This window comes from Danio rerio, chromosome 3 (genome assembly GCF_052040795.2).
Source record: "Danio rerio strain M-AB ecotype USA chromosome 3, GRCz13ab, whole genome shotgun sequence".
NCBI lineage: Eukaryota > Metazoa > Chordata > Actinopteri > Cypriniformes > Danionidae > Danio > Danio rerio.
In genome coordinates this window covers 65,883,931-65,904,603 of record NC_141023.1, presented here as the reverse complement: position 1 = coordinate 65,904,603, position 20,673 = coordinate 65,883,931, and the positions used below count along the sequence as shown (strand labels likewise).

General features: G+C 39.2%; 1 protein-coding gene across 2 annotated transcripts in view; it reads left to right on the top strand.

The window, feature by feature from the left end:
• Positions 1–20,673, top strand: part of st6galnac2 (ST6 (alpha-N-acetyl-neuraminyl-2,3-beta-galactosyl-1,3)-N-acetylgalactosaminide alpha-2,6-sialyltransferase 2) — a 37,325-nt gene that overhangs the window by 10,989 nt on the left and 5,663 nt on the right. The window contains exons 2-6 of one of the 2 annotated variants that reach the window (XM_087241802.1): positions 11,500–11,554; positions 14,099–14,270; positions 14,360–14,522; positions 18,128–18,266; positions 19,721–19,824. In XM_087241802.1, the coding sequence (XP_087097928.1) occupies positions 11,500–11,554; positions 14,099–14,270; positions 14,360–14,522; positions 18,128–18,266; positions 19,721–19,824 (633 nt within the window). Of the gene's footprint in view, positions 1–11,499; positions 11,555–14,098; positions 14,271–14,359; positions 14,523–18,127; positions 18,267–19,720; positions 19,825–20,673 lie in introns of those variants that run through there. The other variant, NM_001171222.1, reaches the window with a different exon arrangement.

Sequence of the window (20,673 nt, the reverse complement as noted above, 5' to 3'; positions counted from 1 at the left end):
TGCATCGGGAAAGCTCTCCACTCGGAGGCGAGCCATCGGCCGGCGAGCGCGAAGAGGAGTGGCGGAGCGGCGCCACACCGGCCCGCAACGTTCGCTCGAAAAAAACCAAACGCGGCCTTTACGTACTTCCAGCCACGTAAATCGTGGTCTCCAGAAACGTCCGCGGGGCTACGTTTCCAGAATGAGCTTGGGTTGAGGAAAACACGCTGTCATATTCACAATTAAAAAAACAAGACTCAGCACTGATGTATGTGTATTGTATAAATAGTCCTTGTAATCAGTTCATGAGCATCTCCCAGTCGTGAGTGTGTGTAATCTGCTAAATGAGGAACAGGTGCGAGTAAGAGGTGCATGACTGAAACTTGTAGTCCATATATCATTTGTAGTTCTTTAGTGATCTGCCAGGATTAGACTGCTGGTGGTTGTGATACTTATACTGTAGGTAATTCATTCCAGTGCAATAATCCTTCTAACGGTGGTCAATGGATGCACTTTCCAGTAGAGTGCTATCAATTGTCTTGCAAAAACAAGACACAGCCAATCAATTTATTCTGAGAACCTGGTAATAAGGGTGGCACGGTTCACCTCACCTTTCGCCTCACAGCAAGAAGTTGCTGGTTTGAGTATCGGCAGAGCCAGTTGACATTTCTGTGTGGAGTTTGCATGTTCTCCCCTTGTTGGCGTGGGTTTCCTCCGGGTGCTTCGGTTTCCCCCACAGTCCAAACACATGCGCTATAGGGGAACTGATGAACTAAATTGGCTGTAGTTTATGAGTGTGTGTGTAAATGTGAGTGTGTATGGGTGTTTCTCAGTACTGTGTTGTGGCTTTCTGATTATAACAAATGCAATTAATACATTTTTACTATTAGAGGCTGAATATATTCACACACTGCTGAAACACAACTGTGTTTAAACCTCAGGTAAAAGTGATTTTTGCATAAATGCTTCACTTTTGCACCATTCATTCATTCATTCTTTCCGGCTTAGTCCCTTAATTAATCTGGGGCGCCACAGCGGAATGAACCGCCAACTTATCCAGCATGGTTTTAAGCAGCGGATGCCCTTCCAGCTGCAACCCATCCCTGGGAAACTTTTACACCATATTATTAACTAAATAATCCATTAATAAACCTAAATACCACAAAAATGTATCTTTTGAAAATGAAAGTGTGCAGATCTCGGTGATTATCAACATTCTTTAAACAAGCTGTTTTGTGTTGAAGAGAAGAAAGAAACTCAAAACAGGTCTGAAAACACTTAAGGGGGAGTTACTGTAATAGTAGGTTTTGGGTGAACGATTGCTTAAGGTTACTATTTACTCATGCTAAAGTGGTTTCGTCTATGACTGGTACAGTAGTGTAGTTTAGTACTGAAAAAAACAACAACAGCTATTTAAAAACTTGTTTATATGACAAACAAAACTGCACTGCAACTGTTTCTAGTCCAAATAATTAAAAACTCATAAATCAAGAAGCATTTTCTAGACACGTACAAGATTTTGTCTTGTTTTCAGAAAAAATAAGTCAAAATGAAGGGATTTTTTTCTTTAAAAAAAGCAAAATAATCTGTCAGTGAGGTGAGATAAATTTATTTCAAATTAAAAATCTTGTTGGCAGGTTATTTTGCTTGTTTAAAGAAAAAAAAATAATAATTTTGACAATTTCTGAAAACAAGACAATATATTGTACTTGTCTAGAAAAAGCTTCTTGATTTAAGAATTTTTAGATTTTTGGATTAGAAACAAGACAAACACTCTTTTAAACTCATTATAGCACTTCATTTCTTTTCAACATTTGTTCTACACAGGTGTGAGGGGCTAATAATTCTGACTTCAACATGTTTTTACAAGCTTAGGAGACGTAACATAACATTCTGCTTTAAATAATAGGTCACCTAAAGCTTTCGTAATGAGCCACGGCTGTGTTCAAAATGACATTGAGTGCACTATGAAGGGAATGCAATTGTCAATGTGAAGATCGCTAAAACTGAACTGTAAAAATGCTTTGAAAGTAAATTACACCGCAGAGTCAAGACTTTAATTCTGTTTTTTTTTTTTTTTTTATAATTTCAAGTTTAAATGTTAGAATGTTCTAAAGCAGGGCTCGGAAACCTTTTTTCAGCAAAGAGCCATCTCAGATTTTTTTTTAGCAAATGCATTTTTTAAAGACTTGGATATATATACAGCTGAAGTCAGAATTATTCGCCCCCCTGTTTATTTTTTCACAATTTCTGCTTAACGGAGAGAAGATGTTTTCAGCACATTTCTAAGCATAATAGTTTTAATAACTCATCTCTAATATCTGATTTATTTTCTCTTTGTCATGATGATAATATTAGACTACATATTTTTCAAGGCACTTCTATACAGCTTAGAGTGACATTTAAAGGCTTAATAGGTTAATTAGGGTTACTAGGCAGGTTAGGCAAGTTACTGTATAATGATGGTTTGTTCTGTAGATTAACGAAAAAAAAAAATAGCTTAAGGGCCCTATAATATTGACCTTAAAATGGTGTTTTTAAACTGCTTTTATTCTAGCCTAAATAAAACAAATAAGACTTTCTCCAGGAGAAAAAATATTATCAGACATACTGTGAAAATTTCCTTGCTCTGTTAAACATCATTTGAGAAATATTTAAGAAGGAAAAAATATTCTATGGGGGCGAATAATTCTGACTTCAACTCTCAAAATGCCTCTTTAAAAATGCATTTGCTACTGTATTACTATAAATTCCTAAAAAGAATTAGACTATTAATACTGACACCATCGTATTATTTATAATATTACTATAAATAATACAGGTTTAAACAAAACCTTAACTTATGTCACATGTTAAACTTGCTCATCACATATTGAGCAAGTCCATGAATTCTTTTATTCATTCATTTTCTTGACTGAACTGTGGACAACTGGACTGTGGGGGAAACCGGAGCACCCGGAGGAAACCCATGCGAACATAGGGAGAACATGAAGAAAGAGTAATTTATAACATTTTTATTTTCGCCATCATCCCTCATGAATGTTGTTTGACTTTAAGGGCTCTATTTTGACGGTCCATGCGCAAAGCGCAAAACGCAGGGCGCAACCGCTTTCAGGGCGTGTCAGGACGCATTTTTGCTCATTTACGGACGGGAAAATTCGCTTTGCGCCAAGGCGCATGGTCTAAAATGGTTGAGTTTATTTTCTTAATGAGTTATAGGTGTGTTTTGAGAATAAACCAATCAGAGTCTCATCTCCCATTACATTTAAGACCCAGCTGCGTCACGCCATAAGCTATTATGTTTATATATATAGCTATTAAGCTATATATAGCATTCGCTATTTACAGGACACAAAGTAAGTCTAAGTGGAAAAAAATGAGCATTTCACAAGCAAACAGTTCACAGTTTTTTAACAGAACACTGTTAAACAGAGCATCTACTGTGTGAGAATGAGAGATAATGGATCTACTTTCACTTTCACTCTTGGATAGGGAAACCTTTACACACAGACATCAATTAGCCTATAAATAAATAATTTCATTTGTTAAGCACAAAGATTTGTTTCAAAACTATTTCTAAATTCAGTTCTAATTTCCAGCAAACAAATAAATGAACAATAATAACGAAATGTGCTCAAAAACCTGACTTATTTCCAAATACACCTGCCATGCCCCATATGGTCTAAAACCTGACAGGTGGACAAATCTAAGCTTGTTTTTAATAAAACAAATATAAATATGGATATAATAAATAATACTGCTAATAATAATAACATTATACAGAAGCAAATTGTTCTTAATGAACTGAAAAAGCCTCCCGAGATGAAGAAGACATAAAAGCAGTGATTTTTCATATTTATGTAGGCTAGAAAATAATATGTTTTGTAATATTTTAATCCTTTATATTTATATCCTATATCTATTCTTATTATATCCTATATATATCCTTAATATTTAAATGTTTTCATATGTAAAGATATTTGCCTATTGCTCTCTTGTGTGTATTAAGCAGTGCATAATCGAGGCGCAACTCTGCACTGGTTTGTTTTGGTCTAATGAAAAATCTATTATAGTTTCTCAGAATAGCAACACGCCAGCAGTGCGCCTCAGAACGCCTTCCTTTCTAGACCAGAACGCCTATGAGCGCACAAATGAGCGCTAATGCATTTGCTATTTAAACAGCGCAGCGCAATGCCTCAAAACCACTCTTGCGCCAAGATGAAACTACCAAAAGACTATTGCGCCGCTTCTTGCACCACACTGCACCGGGTGTATGATAGGGCCCTAAGTTAGGAGCTGTTCGCCCTTTATTGGTGTCACAATTAAAGTTTATCCACTTTGACACAAACGCACATTGGTGGAAAAGTCCTTTTATTGTACATTGAGTTTTTATTCATTTTGCTGCATAAAATTACAATCATAAGGGAATTGTATCTGTATTTTCGATAGTAAACTGATTTCTAGTGATGGATATATTTTGAAATGTTAAAATATTATTGAAGGAAGACCGCTGGAGAGCCATGTATTTTAAGTCATGAGCTACATTTGGCTTGAGAGCCATAGGGGATAGGGATAGGGCATAGGGGGGATAGCTGACAATAGAACACAGCCAGAAACTATTCTTAACTACAGCTCCAGAGGTGTAGTTGCAAGTGCACAAGTTTGCAATGCAGTTTGTGAATGTTTAATGAAACTACGGATATGGGAAACTTCAAATCAACAAGCTATGTTTGTAACAACACAGCTTGTGACCTTAGCTGACTAACAATGGTTTTCGGAAAGGCAACCCTGAACGATGCATGATAAAAGTTTAAACATATATATATATATATATATATGACCATCAATAAAATAAAAACGATTCGTACATTCATTCATTCATTTTTCTTCAGCTCAGTCCCTTATAAATTTGAAGTCTCCACAGTGGAATGAACTGCCAACTATTCCAGCATATGTTTTACGCAGCAGATTGGATGCCCTTCCAAACTCAACCCAGTTCTGGGAAACACTCATACACACTCATTCACTACAGCCAATTTAGTTCATCAGTTCCCCTATAGCGCATGAGGACTATGAGGGAAACTGGAGCACTCAGAGGAAACCCACACCAACACAGGGAGAACATGCAAACTCAACACAGAAATGCCAACTGGCTCAGCCGGGACTTGAACCAGCGACCTTCTTGCTGTGAGGCCACAGTCCTAACCACTGAGCCACATTCTTATAGGCAGACGCAAAATAAAACACAATGTCAGGCGGAAATAAAAACACGGCTTTGTTCAGTTGATCCAGCTTTGTTTAATGCTCATCGGATATGCTGGACTCAAGCAAATTCTGTGGACACCATGACGTACATGACTGTGCTTTATGTAAATAAGCTTTCTGACAGGTTTGCTTCCGTGTCCAATCAAAGTGATGCTGTATAAACAAATTTCGGGAGGAGCAACGAGGCTAATTCATCACAGACAATCATTCTGTTATCCAATCAGCTCAAGACCAAACCCCTATAAATAGTCAAACACGTCACACCTCTGTTTTCTCTTGACCCTAGCATCCCTCCACCCCCCCGACTCCACACTATTTAATACCTCTTTAAATCTGAGGGGGGAGCATTCTGGAGCCGGGCTAGACACTGCGCTCGGACCCAATCTCTCTTTATCCTGATAAGGGGAATCACACGAGTTAGGGTGTCTTCCCGAGCTCAGAGCCCTCTCCCCGGACAGCACGCCAGATACGCACATTCTGTTCAGCTAATTATCTGTGAATGTGAACTGGTGAAACAAGCAGGAAAACACAGCAGTGAATTCACATCCTCATGACTGTCATTCCTCTGAACCTGAAATCCATTCCTGATTTCAGTGCAATGATAAATCCGTCAAAACTCTGCAGCTTCTTTGACGTTTGTTCATCTGATTGTATTAATTAAAGAAAAACAGCCAACAAATAAATAAGCATGCTGATGTTAAAAAGAGTATGGTTGTAGCTAGTGTTGGATGTAAATACACGGTAAAAAATGAACAGGTGTTGTGTGTTTAGGGATTATTTACAGTTGTGAATTGCATTATGGGATGTTGGTCTCTGCTCTATCGACTTTTAATGTTGAATATTCAACTCTACAGTTTAACAAAGTGACTTTTAGTGATGTTTTTAGTAGTTTGAAGTAATATAATGTACAATATCTAGAGAAAAAAAAGTGTGTAGAATAACAGGAAATGTGCTGCAGCTTATTACAGGGTTTTTAGAGCATAATATACAACACCAGCCCAGACAATATAGCACTGCAAACTATAGCAACTGACAATAAAAGTCACTTTTTACAATTTTTCATGGTTAAAAGTTGCTGGAGTCTATTGAAGTCAATGGTTACCGGTTTCCAACATTCTTCAAAATAGTCCTACTATGGAAGTCAATGGTTACCGGTTTCCAACATTCTTCAAAATAGTCCTACTATGGAAGTCAATGGTTACCGGTTTCCAACATTTTTTTTAAATAGTCCTACTATGGAAGTCAATGGTTACCGGTTTCCAACATTTTTTTTAAATAGTCCTACTATGGAAGTCAATGGTTACCGGTTTCCAACATTTTTTTAAATAGTCCTACCATGGAAGTCAATGGTTACCGGTTTTTAACATTCTTCAAAATAGTCCTACTATGGAAGTCAATGGTTACCGGTTTCCAACATTTTTTTAAATAGTCCTACTACGGAAGTCAATGGTTACCGGTTTCCAACATTCTTCAAAATAGTCCTACTATGGAAGTCAATGGTTACCGGTTTCCAACATTTTTTTAAATAGTCCTACTATGGAAGTCAATGGTTACCGGTTTCCAACATTCTTTAAAATAGTCCTACTATGGAGGTCAATGGTTACCGGTTTTTAACATTCTTCAAAATAGTCCTACTATGGAAGTCAATGGTTACCGGTTTCCAACATTCTTCAAAATAGTCCTACTATGGAAGTCAATGTTTACCGGTTTCCAACATTTTTTTAAATAGTCCTACTATGGAAGTCAATGGTTACCGGTTTCCAACATTTTTTAAATAGTCCTACTATGGAAGTCAATGGTTACCGGTTTCCAACATTCTTTAAAATAGTCCTACTATGGAGGTCAATGGTTACCGGTTTTTAACATTCTTCAAAATAGTCCAACTATGGAAGTCAATGGTTACCGGTTTCCAACATTCTTCAAAGTAGTCCTTCTATGGAAGTCAATGGTTACCGGTTTCCAACATTCTTCAAAGTAGTCCTACTATGGAAGTCAATAGTTACCGGTTTCCAACATTCTTTAAAATAGTCCTACTATAGAAGTCAATGGTTACCGGTTTCCAACATTCTTCAAAGTAGTCCTACTATATAAGTCATTGGTTACCGGTTTCCAACATTCTTCAAAGTAGTCCTACTATAGAAGTAAATGGTTACCGGTTTTCAACATTCTTCAAAGTAGTCCTACTATGGAAGTCAATGGTTACCGGTTTCCAACATTCTTCAAAGTAGTCCTACTATAGAAGTAAATGGTTACTGGTTTTCAACATTCTTCAAAGTAGTCCTACTATGGAAGTCAATGGTTACCGGTTTCCAACATTCTTCAAAGTAGTCCTACTATGGAAGTCAATGGTTACCGGTTTCAAACATTCTGTGAAATATTCCTTTTTTGGAAGTCAGTGGTTGAAAAAAATGAATGACTCACAGAAACCTGGTTGCGACTATAAACTTGAATCGGATCTCCTGAAAAAGAAGTTTAAGCAAATTTAAATTCATATTAAAATTAAAGTACATGTGCAAAGCTACCGATACCAAACTTCCTTGCTTTTCTTTAACAATAGACAATAATAATAATAAAAACAATATAATATCATCTTCTTTACAGACTATCTTATTACAACACTTCATTGTTCAGTTTAAATGACTCATCATTATTACCAGGAAATGTGGAGGAATTCCCCTTTGATAAGATGATTGACAGAGATCTTTCTTTAATGGTGCTATAAATAAAATGCACATGACTAGAAGTACTGTCCTTTCCTTTTCTCCACATAATCAAAAGGAAATAAAGTAAAAGAACTTTATTACAGTAATGTAAATTAAAGTACATTATTCCCCCTTTACTATAGTACATTAGTAAGGTAATTACTGATGTGTTTACTGAAACTGAAACTCAAAAGCAAACTGCCAGGTCTTATATTTACGTGAGCTTATTTTAAGTTGCAGGCACACATACCTACTTTGAAGGGACAGAAAAGTCCTCAGGACATTATTTGCAAGTTATGTTCATCAGAGAAACCTCAGCTGACAGGGAACGTTTCCAGAACATTCAGTAGAGTTCTTTGAAAGTTGTGTAAACGTCAGCATTATTGAAAAAACATTCCTGTAATGCTGATTCAGAAAAATGCTGCTGGAATGTCTTTAGGAGGTTCTTCTTTGTACTCGACGAACGTTCTCACATTGTTGACATTTTTAGATCACCCATTAAATCCGACTGCCTTTTATTTATTTATTAATTTGTTATTTTGTTTTCCTAATTTCTAATGGGCGTTTTCAGGACTGAAATTATGTGAAGTTTATTCATAAACAAAGTTCGAGAGGATCACGTGCTTATGATTGTTCACAGCTGTTTCAACTTTAGCTAATGACTGATTATCCTATCAGACGATCCTTAACTCACTATAAATAACCAGACTATTCTCATCTCAATATCTTCGTCTTGAAGAAACCCCCCCCCCACTCAACCCTACTTTCCCTCCTTTCAAACGGGCGTCACGGTGGCCAGCGATTAGCGCTGTTGCCTCACAGCAAGAATGCCCCTGGTTTAATTCCTTTCCAAACCAGACGGCATTTCTGTGCGGAGTTTGCTCGTTCTCCCCGTGGTCGCGTTGGTTTTCCCCGGGTTCTCCGGTTTCCTCGCACAGTTCAAAAACAAGCACTCTAACAATTAATCCAAATACATTAGCTAAACTCTGAGTACACCTTTCAGCATACATATCCAACACTTAGCTACAACAACCAAGAGGGGAGTTATCGAGATCTCCCAGAGCTCAAACTCCCCTCTCGCCTTGCAACGGGAGGGAGCCCAGGGCTCGAGGATCTTATAAGCTCAGGGCTCTCTCCCGGGACAGCACGCCAAACTAGCTTTACTATCAATCATCAGCTAAGTGTGAACTCTTGAAAAAGTATTTATCACAATTTTCACTGAAATGTTCATTCGTTACCAGCAGTCTCTTATTACACTGCATATTATAATCATAAGGGGTCGTTTCTCTCCGATGGGCTACTTTTCTTTATTGTTTAGTACACGCGCTAGGTGGACGTGTTTCACAGTTACACTCGCGTCTCGTGCTTATTAGACGCCGTGTCAAAATAAAAGATCTTTAACTTTCACAAGCAGCGCTTCTTATCACTGTTTGTTCCTGGGCAGTGGACCAATCAGAAGAGCTCGGAGGTGGGACAACTATTGTGAGCTTCTGTTTATAGTAGAATGTTACCATGACAACTGTTTTATTCAACTCAGGCTCATTGTGGAAACGTAGCCCCGCGGACGTTTCTGGAGGCCGCGAAATACGTACCGGGAGGTACGTATTTGTGCAGTTTTTGTTTTCGTGAATCCGCGAGAGGCCGATGTGCTGCGCTTTTTCGCGTCTTGGACGCCTCTCGGGAGCGCGCGCCGTTCGTGCCCTAGCTGTGCCAGAGGCTGCTGTTGAACGACCATCTATCTGACAGACAGAATGAATTACTGAACGATTGGCCAGCCGCCCGGTCGATCGTTCAGTCATTCATTCCGTCAGTCGGATAGACGGTCGCTCAAAAGCCGACCTAGCCACTCTCCTCCTCCCCCTTCCCTAAACCAAAGCGACGATTCACAAAAGCCGTCCAATAAAGAAAAGCAAAAGCCCTCCTCTGACTTTGACCGCGTTTTCGGATTTCGCCGCATTCTCGCCCCGTTACATACTCGTTCGCTTTTATTTTTTGGATTTTGTTATTCATTTTACCTTATTTCTGGAACCGCTCTTCGCCGGACTCGAACCTGGTTGTCGCCGCGGCCGGCTCCTCCTCCTCCGACCTCTACGTAACACTGCAAGCTAAGCGAACAAACTGGTTGCGGCAGGAAAGCCCTCCACATGGAGGTGAGCCGTCACAGCCGGCTCCCCGTAGCGTTCGCTCGAAAAAAACAAATGCAGCTATACGTACCTCCGGCCACGTAAAACGCGGTCTCCGGAAACGTCCGCGGGGCTACGTTTTCAGAATGAGCTTGGGTTGGTTTTATTTATCGTTATATAACAGCGGAGGTGGCGACCATTGTAACTTTGTCCAGATATCTTTCACTGAAATAATCATTCGTGTACTAGCACGCTCTTATTAAATTGCATTCACGATCATAAGGGGTGGTTTACACAATGCGTTTTTCCTCTCCAACGTTCTACTTTTCTATTGTTTTTCAATTTAAACACGCGCTTGATGGACGTGTTTGACCGCTACGGTCACGTCTCGCATTTTTAGATACTGTGTCAAGGCAAAAGATCTTTAACTTTCTCAAGCAGCGCTGCTCATCACTGTTAGTTCCACAGCAGTGGACCAATCAGAAGAGCTTGGAAGTGGGACAACCATCGCTAGCTTCTGTTTATAGTGGAAAGTTTCCATGACAACTGTTTTACTTATCGTTAGATAACAGCAGTGTAGTTATATGATGTGTTTTCATGTACTAATCAAAACATATTGTTTTCCCATTTCTAATGGGTCTGTTATTACATCACGCTCATAATACCACGTCATAACATGAGCTGCGCTTTTTTTAAACCCATTCCTGAATGCAGAGTCCAGCATTTTTAGGACTTGAATTAAAAAGTATTTATCACAAGTTTCACTGAAATGTTCGTTCGTTTCTTAAACTGTATATTATAATCATATTAAAATTTCATTGAATGTTTTACAATGTAAATACATGCTTTATGGACACGTTTGACCGTTACCCTCGCATCTCGTGCTTTTTAGACACCGTGTCTTCAACTTTCTCAAGCAGCGCTGCTCATCACTGTTAGTTCCACAGCAGTGGACTGATCTGAAGAGCTCGGAAGTGGGACAACCATTGCAAGCTTCTGTTTATAGCAGAAAGTTTCCATGACAACTGTTTTACTTTTTGATATTTAATAGCGGAGGAGGTGCCCATTGTGGCTTTATCCAGACTATCCTGAGTTATATGATGTGTCTTCATGTATCATAACATATTGTTTTCCCATTTCTAATAGGTCTGTTATTGCATCACGCTCATAATAACATGTCATAATATGCGCTGCGCTATTTTAAACCTATTCCTGTGTGCCGAATCCAGCATTTTTTGGACTTGAATTATGAAGTATTTATCACAAGTTTCACTGGGATGTTCATTTCTTACCAGCACACTCTTATTACACTGCAACTGTTCACTCAACGCCTTTTTTTTCTCTCCAACGCTCTACTTTTCTAATGTTTTTCAATGTAAACGCAAATATTTTCAATGAAACAGACGTTCTTTATGTTCTGTTTTTTGCAGGATTAAAAAGGAGAATAAAGAAACCTGGATTGTAATGGATTCAGCAGAAGAGACGGTAAACCGAAACATCTATGTGCTTAAATGAACACTCCACTTTAGCTTTGTAAATAAGCTCACTTCTACAGCTTCCCTAGCATTAAACAGGTGAGTTTTACTATATTTTAATCTATTCAGCCAATTTGCCGGCAGCTAGCTCTCTGCAACTCTCACATGGTCGCCCACTGAAGCGAAGGTCAGTACCTGGATGGGAGACCACATGGGAAAGCTAGGTTGCTGCCGGAAGTGGTGTTAGTGAGGCCAGCAGGGGGCACCAAACCTGCGTTCTGTGTGGGTCCTAATGCCCCAGTATAGTGACGGGGACTCTATATACTCAGTGAGCACCATTTTTCGGATGAGACGTTAAACTGAGGTCCCGACTCTCCATAATCGTTAAAAACTCCCAGGATGTCCTTCGAAAAAGAGTAGGGGTTTAACCCTGGCATCCTGGCCAAATCTGCCCACTGGCCTCTGTCCATCATGGCCTCCAAATCATCTCCATATCATAATTGGCTACATCACTCTGTCTCATCTCCACCAATCTGCTGGTGTGTGGTGTGCGGTCTGGCGCAAAATAGCTGCCGTCGCGTCATCCTGGTGGATGCTCCACACTGGTGGTGGATGAGGAGATTCCCCACGATTGTGTAAAGCGCTTTGAGTGCCCAGAAAAGCGCTATATAACTGTAAGAAATTATTATTATTATTATTAATTTGCGGGTTTGGCCAAATTTAGCTTAGCTTAGCATAAGTCTTTGAATCAGATTGGACCATTAGCATCTATCTCAAAATTTTAAAGAGAGTTTTGATCATTTACACAGGGTGTCGGCGGGGCTTAAAAAGTATTAAAAGTTGATATTAAATATTGTAAGATTTTTGATTATACAATGTATAGTTGTATGCTAGCACTTAATCTATAAACATAGATATATACACTGGATATCGCATAGGGACCCTGAGCATGCGTCAATAGCGCCGCCACATTGGTACAGTGCTCCCAGGACAAATGTGATTCAAGCGCACTAGTCAAGACAGTGTTATTACGTGAAGATGCGGGACTTTAGCGCTGTCTACAGGTGTAGTAACGAGCAAACAAAGAAAACAAAGCACAAAGGCAGAACATTTCATAGGTAAGATTAAGTTTTTTTCTGTTTTTGTATGTTCTGAACTTTTGTGCTAATCAGGTAACGTTATTGATGATAACAGTCACTTACTGCATTCACCATAAGGCAAAGAAGCTCCAACTCACACTAAACACTCGGCTTATGCTAGTTTTGTTGAATAAAATCAGCAAACAATGCAAAAGAAATATGACAACGAGATGCTGCGCTGCCGGAAACTTGTATTATTGTCGGCTAACGTTAGTGAAAGAGTCGTTCGGGGGATTCATTCACAAACGAGTCGCTCCCTCCGTCAGTATGAGAGGTGAAAGCAGGAGAGGAGCTGTGTTTCAGGACATGATTAGACTAAATTTAACAGGGAGGGTGAATAGTACATTTCTGTACACACAAACACAAGCTTTTTGTTAGGAATGCCCGTGCGGTCACTGATCCATCAATGTAGAAAAGTGATGTAAAATTATAATTTTCGTAATTAGAAAAAAAAAAATTACATACTAAAATCCAGGAAAACTCCCGATCATAGATATATGTGTATATGTGTATATCTCTGGCTTTGGATTGCCACAGTCCTCCACTGTACCTTGGTCCCGCATTCATTTCAAAGGAGTGCTACCCTGTACTAAGATGGCGGCGCTATTGACGCATTATCTTCAAATAGACAACAATAGGCCAGGTGACATCTAATGTATATATCTATGATCTATGAATAGTGGAATGCTAGGTAGTTTATGAAATCGGTAAAATCCTGCTAGATTTTACAACACGTTGCTTTGTTTACTATACTACTATAATGTTTTAGTTTAGGATTAGTTTCTTATAATTAGTATTTAGTAAATATACTGTAAGTTAAAAAGTGGCCAATGTTAACGGTTGAAACCCAAATGTTTTAAAACGTATGAATTAAGTCTTAAAAATGTCTTGAAATGTATTAAATTTCACTCTCTGATTCCTGTATGTACTCTGTTACAAAAAAAAATTACTTATCTGTAGTTATATTGTATGCTTAGACTGACAGAAAATGAAGAGTTGCTATTTAATTGGCTGATATGGCTATTAACTATGCTCTTATTCTGGCGTAACAATCAACAAAAGTACAGTTGCTCTCCATATCAGCCTAGAATATAGCAACTTTTAATTTCTCGTCAGCCTTAGTACACGATATAACTACAAAAGAGAAGCTTTAAATAGGAAAATGATCAAAATTCTCTTAAATTTTTGAGCGAGGTGCTAATGGTCTAATCCGATTCAATAATCTATGCTAAGCTAAGCTAAAAGTAGACTGAGATTAGCTGAATGGATTCAAAAATGGTAAAACTAAACTGTTAAACTCTAGAGGAACAATAAAATGAGGCTATTTATCTTTTAAAGAGGGAAATATTGCTCTAAACATGGCCTAAAACAGCTAAAGTAAACTCAAACAATATGTCTTCCTCTTTTGTTTTTAGCCAGTGCCAGCCTGCTCATTGAGACACATCATAAACAAGACGGAGAGTCTAAGGAAACAGTTTAGCTTCTTGGTTCCCATCATGCAGTGGCGAGATTCGTTTGGTCTTTCGCAATGGAAGCAGCTCCAGAGTGAATACTTGCCTTACGGCTGGAAGAACCAGTCTTTTGCAAGTAAATGCTTAGTAACGCATCAAACAAGGAAATTATCCTGAACAATAAAACGACAAATCAATGTCTCATTGTTTGCTCCTTTACCACAGTAATCGGCAATACTCTTGATCTGCTTACACATCCGGACAATGGTCGTGTGTTTGAGCGGAAATCAGCAGATGCATGCGTTCGCTGTGCTGTGGTGGGAAATGGTGGAATACTGAATGGATCCGGACAGGGAAAAGCCATAGACGGTCACGATTATGTCTTCAGGTTTGTGCAACTGTGAAAGAAATCAATCTGTTTTAAAAAATGTAGTTCCTTTTAGGCCCTGTTTATGCATGGTATTAAATGTGGAGTGTGTAGGATTAATCCTAGTGGTTCAATTGAGTATTGCGGTTCAAATTCAAAATATTGAATGTTGTTTATTTATTTATTTGGCATCTGCACCTTAGATTAATGCACAGACAGGTTGCCAGATTGATTAAACCAACAGTATTCAGTAAATTACACACAAAGTCTATGCAAATGCGTTAACATAAGTAAAGCATTTGCTGTGAAATCGCGAGATTCACCTCAATTGAATCGTCTACGCAAATATAAATGATTTCAATTTGCTTGAAAAGTATTTGAGGTGGTGAACATCCTTTGAGAAAACTTGAGCTCAAGATAAATCGTGATAAATCAAGAGTGCATCTGCTGTTATAAACTAGCCTAGAGCGCCATCTGCTGTTAAAAACTAGCCTAGAGCGAGCACAATCTGCTGTTAAAAACTAGCCTAGAGCGCCGCCTGCTTTTAAAAACTAGCCCAGTGCGCCATCTGCTGTTAAAAACTTGCTTAGAGCGCCATCTGCTGTTAAAACTAGCCTAGCAGAGGGCCGTCTGCTATTAAAAACTTGCCTAGAGCACCATTTGCTGTTAAAAACAAGCCTAGAGCGAGCACCATCTGCTTTAAAACTAGCCTAGAGCGCCATCTGCTGTTATAAACTAGTCTAGAGCACCATCTGCTTTAAAATTAGCCTAGAGCGCCATCTGCTGTTATAAACTAGCCTAGCAGAGGGCCGTCTGCTATTAAAAACTTGCCTAGAGCACCATTTGCTGTTAAAAACCAGCCTAGAGCGAGCACCATCTGCTTTAAAACTAGCCTAGAGCGCCATCTGCTGTTATAAACTAGTCTAGAGCACCATCTGCTTTAAAACTAGCCTAGAGCGCCATCTGCTGTTATAAACTAGCCTAGAGCACTATCTGCTGTTATAAACTAGCCTAGAGCACCATCTGCTGTTATAAACTAGCCTAGAGCACCATCTGCTTTAAAACTAGCCTAGAGCGCCATCTGCTGTCATAAACTAGCCTAGAGCACTATCTGCTGTTAAAAACTAGCCTAGAGCACCATCTGCTTTAAAACTAGCCTAGAGCACCATCTGCTTTAAAACTAGCCTAGAGCGCCATCTGCTGTCATAAACTAGCCTAAAGCGGGCAACATCTTCTGTTAAAAACTAGCCTAGAGCGAGCACTATCTGTTGTTAAAAACTAGCCTAGAGCACCATCAGCTGTTAAAAACTAAATTAGAGCACTGTTTGCTGTTCAAAACTAGCCTACAGCACTGTCTACTGTTAAAAACTAGCCTAGAGCACCATCTGCTCTTATAAACTAGCCTAGAGCACCAACTGTTGTTAAAAATTAGCCTAGAGCGGCATCTGCTGATTACAAACTGTAGCCTAGAGCACAATCTGCTGTTTAAAATTAGCCTAGAGCGCTATCTGCTATTAGAAACTAGCCTAGAGCACTGTCTGCTGTTAAAAACAAGCCTACGTCTGCCATAAAAAACTGGCCTAGAGTGCCATCTAATGTAAAACAAAAAGTAGCCTAGAACGCCGTTTGCTGTTCAAAACTAGCCTAGAGCTCTTTCTGCTTTTAAAAACTAACCTAGAGCACCATCTGCTGGTAAAAACTAGCCTAGAGCGCCATCTGCTGTTAAAAACTATCCTAGAGCTCTGTCTGCTGTTAAAAACTAGCCTAGAGCACCATCTGCTGTTAAAAACTAGCCTAGAGCTCCGTCTGCTGTTAAAAACTAGCCTAGAGCGCCATCTGCTGTTAAAAACTATCCTAGAGCTCCGTCTGCTGTTAAAAACTAGCCTAGAGCGCCATCTGCTGTTAAAAACTAGCCTAGAGCACCATCTGCTGTAAAAAACTAACCTAGAGCGCCATCTGCTGTTAAAAACTAGCCTAGAGCGCCGTCTGCTGTTAAGAACTAGCAAAAACTTTAGCTTTTTTTAACCACAGCTCTAGTTGGAATGCAGTTACATTTAAACTATATTTATCGGTGCAACACAAGACCGTTTAGTAGTGCACATATTGCAACAGAGTGTTGCTTTATGTTGCAACCGTTCCACCAATTATGTGTTCAGCTGAGATGCATCACTCTTTCCACCCACTATTAAAGTTCACCCAAGTTCACCCAAAACAGAAAACTCTGTCTTCATTTCCTCATTCTAAACTTGATTAAGACCTGATTGAGTTTCTTTCTTCTGTTGAACACAAAGGAAGACATGCTGAAGAATGCAGGAGAAAACAGCAGATCAACTTCCAGAGTAGTTGTTGTTCCTACTGTAGACGTCAATGGCTGCTTTTTCCAGCATTCTTCAGTGTATCTACCTTTGTGTTCAACAGAAGAAAAACACTCGGTTTGGAACCGCCTGAGAATGAGAATTTTTGTTTTTGAGTGACCTGTCGCTTGACAGCACGCACACAACCTCGTATGACGTTGATCTTTAGTTCTATTTTGGTTGCGAGGTCAGGTGACCAAAATTTAACATCAATTTGTTGTCTAATACTGACGTCAGCTGACATCTAGCCTACTACCGACGTCAGCCAACATTGATATTTGGTTGGTTTTAGGCTGTTCCATTAACTAACTAAAAAGCCAACATCATTTCAGCATATGGCATCCATTAAACGTCAAAGTCTAACATCACAAGACCTTTGTTTTCTAATGGTTTTGTGTTGTGTAATTACCTAACTAAAATTCAACGTCACTTTAATGTCCTAGCTCCAGGTTTTCATCCAAGCCGTGGTACACTGGACCAGCAGCTTTATACCCTCACCAGGGTGCTCGGGGGTTCATGGAGCCCAACCAGTCCTCGTGTGTTTTGTGGGCTAAGAGAAGGCATTTGACAAGTGTCCCTCTTGGCATTCTGTTGAGGGTGCTCTGCGAGTATGGGCTCAGAGGTGCTCTGTTAAGGGCCGTCTTGTTCCTGTACCTAATAAAGTGGCCGAATATATTCACCACAGTTTATTGTAGTAAAATTAATTTATTAGTTTATCTGTTCACTATAGTTAATACTACAGTATGCTGTTCATTAACAAAGTGTTAACCACAGTGTGCATACTTTAAAACACTATATAGTGCTTGCTGCCCTGCTAAAAAATCCAGCTTAAACCAGTCTAGGCTGGTTGGCTGGTTGACCAGGCTGGTTTTAGAGGGGTTTCCAGGCTGGTTTCCAGCCATTTCCAGCCTGGTCTTAGCTGGTCAGGCTGGAAAATGACCAGCTAAATCCAGCTTGACCAGCCTGGTTTAAGCTGGACATAGCTGGTTTTGGCTGGGCTCCCAGCCTGGCTAGGTTGGTCAAGCTGGTTTTAGCTGGTCATCTCCCAGCCTGACCAGCTAAGACCAGGCTGGAAATGGCTGGAAACCAGCCTGGAAATGGCCAAAACCCCTCTAAAACCAGCCTGGTCGACCAGCTAAAACCAGCCAACCAGCCTTGGCTGGTTTAAGCTGTTTTTTTCAGCAGGGACATTGTTTTTAAATACAGAGTTGAATTTAATGTAAAATTTTGAAGTTCTAAAGTATTGCCACTAATACTCAGGTCTGTTTTCAGGGTAAACGGTGCGGTAATCAAAGGTTTTGAGCGTGATGTTGGCTCAAAGACGTCTTTTTACGGCTTCACCACCAACTCCGTCAAAAACTCATTCATCGCTTATCAGCAGGACGGCTTCGTCAGTGTGCCACGTGACCCGGTAATGCGTTGAGAGTTTAGCGGTTGCTGCTAAAAGGGATACAGCTGCGGCCGACAGTTAACGAGAATTATTCATATTTTTCATTAAGTCATCTATTCATCGTATTTTATTAACGTTCTACCCTTACCCTAACGCTCACAGTTATGTAAAAACAATAATTATACCGAGTACTATTTATGTTAATTAATTAAATATATATTTATAAATTATATAAATGTATAAATATATAAATATTAATTAAATTAATTGTATTTTATTAATGTATACACACCCTACCCAACTGAAAGAACTGCGTAAACCAGCCTAGGCTGGTTGGCTGGTTTTAGCTGGTTGACCAGCCTGGTTTTAGAGGGGTTTTGGCCACTTCCAGGCTGATTTCCAGCCATTTCCAACCTGGTCTTAGCTGGTCAGGCTGGAAAATAACCAGCTAAAACCAGCTTGACCAGCCGGTTTAAGCTGGACATAGCTGGTTTTGGCTGGGTTCATAGCCTTGCTAGGCTGGTCAAGCATCTCCCATCCTGATCAGCTAAGACCCGGTTGGAAATGGCTGGAAACCAGCCTGGAAGTGGCCCAAACCCCTCCAAAACCAGGCTGGTCAACAGCTGTTTTTTTAGTAGGGATAAACCTCAGTGACGTAAAAATCCAGCTTAAACCAGCCTAGGCTGGTTGGCTGGTTTTAGCTGGTCGACCAGACTGGTTTTAGAGGGGTTTTGGCCACTTCCAGGCTGGTTTCCAGCCATTTCCAACCTGGTCTTAGCTTGTTAGGATGGGAGATGCTTGACCAGCCTAACCAGGCTATGAACCCAGCCAAAACCAGCTATGTCTAGCTTAAACCAAGCTGGTCAAGCTGGTTTTAGCTGGTTATTTTCCAGCCTGACCAGCTAAGACCAGCCTGGAAATGGCCAAAACCCCTCTAATACCAGCCTGGTTGACCAGCTAAAACCAGCCAACCAGCGTAGGCTGGTTTAAGCTGTTTTTTTCAGTATATTGATATTATTTATTAAACTACACTCTAAATCGTATTTAATCAACATCTATCCTCACCCGACCCTCACAGTAATGTAAAACTATTATGCTGAGTGTTATTCATATTATTTATTAAATTACCCATTAAATTGTATTTTATTAACGACTACCCCTACCCCAGCAGTAAATCCAACCATCAGAGTAATGTAAAACAGTAATTACGACAAATATTATTCATAGTATTTATTTAATTACACATTTAATTGTATTTTATTAACGTTTACCCCTATCCAAACCCTATATCTACCCCTTACAGTAATGTACAAATATTAACAATTACTGTAGAGTGTCATTATGATATTTAGTATCCGCAGCCGTATCCCTTCTAGACCTTAATGCTGAGTTTATCAGAAGTTTTCAGGTTCAATTACTGCCCTCTGCTGGTCCGTGGCTGAATTGCAGTGTCGTGTTTGTGTTTCCACCTGCAGGGCATCTCTTATATTTTCATCCCAGCAGAAGCACGAGACTATGTGATGCTTGCAGCTGCTGCCCGGGGTGTGCCTGTGCTCTCTGGGGTGGATAAAGACAGCAGGTGGGTGTAGTTATTTAGTTTATGGTTATTTCATTGATTGACTGAATGTGAAGTGAATGCAGTATGCATAGTAAGCAGCAGGCGGCGCTATATTCCTGCTATCCTGGAAATGAGTGGCATTTTTGGTATTTGTGAGCCTGAAGCACAAAGGCGCTGATGTTGGACAGGTATATTTTTTTGGCAATTGACAAATATACATTGTTTGGGTTAATTTGTTTGGGCAAAAACCTTCAAATATTAAGTAAAGGTAATGCTCCATGAAGATATTTTGTATTTTTTTTTACAGTAAATATTCATTCATTTAAAAAAAGAAGAATATGATTGGCTAAGATTGGCGATGAAATTAGAAATCAATCAACCAAGCTTCATTAAAATAATAAATAAAAAAAAGCGAAACGATCACTGATAACATACTCAGATTATAAATGAAAGTCGTCCCATGTAAAGCAGTTTATTAACATTCCAGGGTGGGGTGTATTTCTTGTAATTATAATAATAATTTTTATTATTATATGCCTGACACTGGAATGACAACAGGGAAGAACTGAAAAATAATTGAACATAATCACACAACTAGACACTTTGATTAGTCCAACTTACAACAAATTAGACTCATTATTTTATCACGTTAAGTGGGGGTTAACCTAGGCAGTTGTTATTAGAGATTATAACATGGCTAATAGGAAATTCCTATATACTGAGCAACGTAATAAACTGTTTAAAAAGATCTGTAAATTTGCAGTTTTCCATATTTTGTGATTTGTGTTTTTATTTCCCCCATTTATTTCTGCTTTTTGAATTGCTTTATGGGACATTGATCTTTCCTCCAACAACTTTTATTCTTGAAAA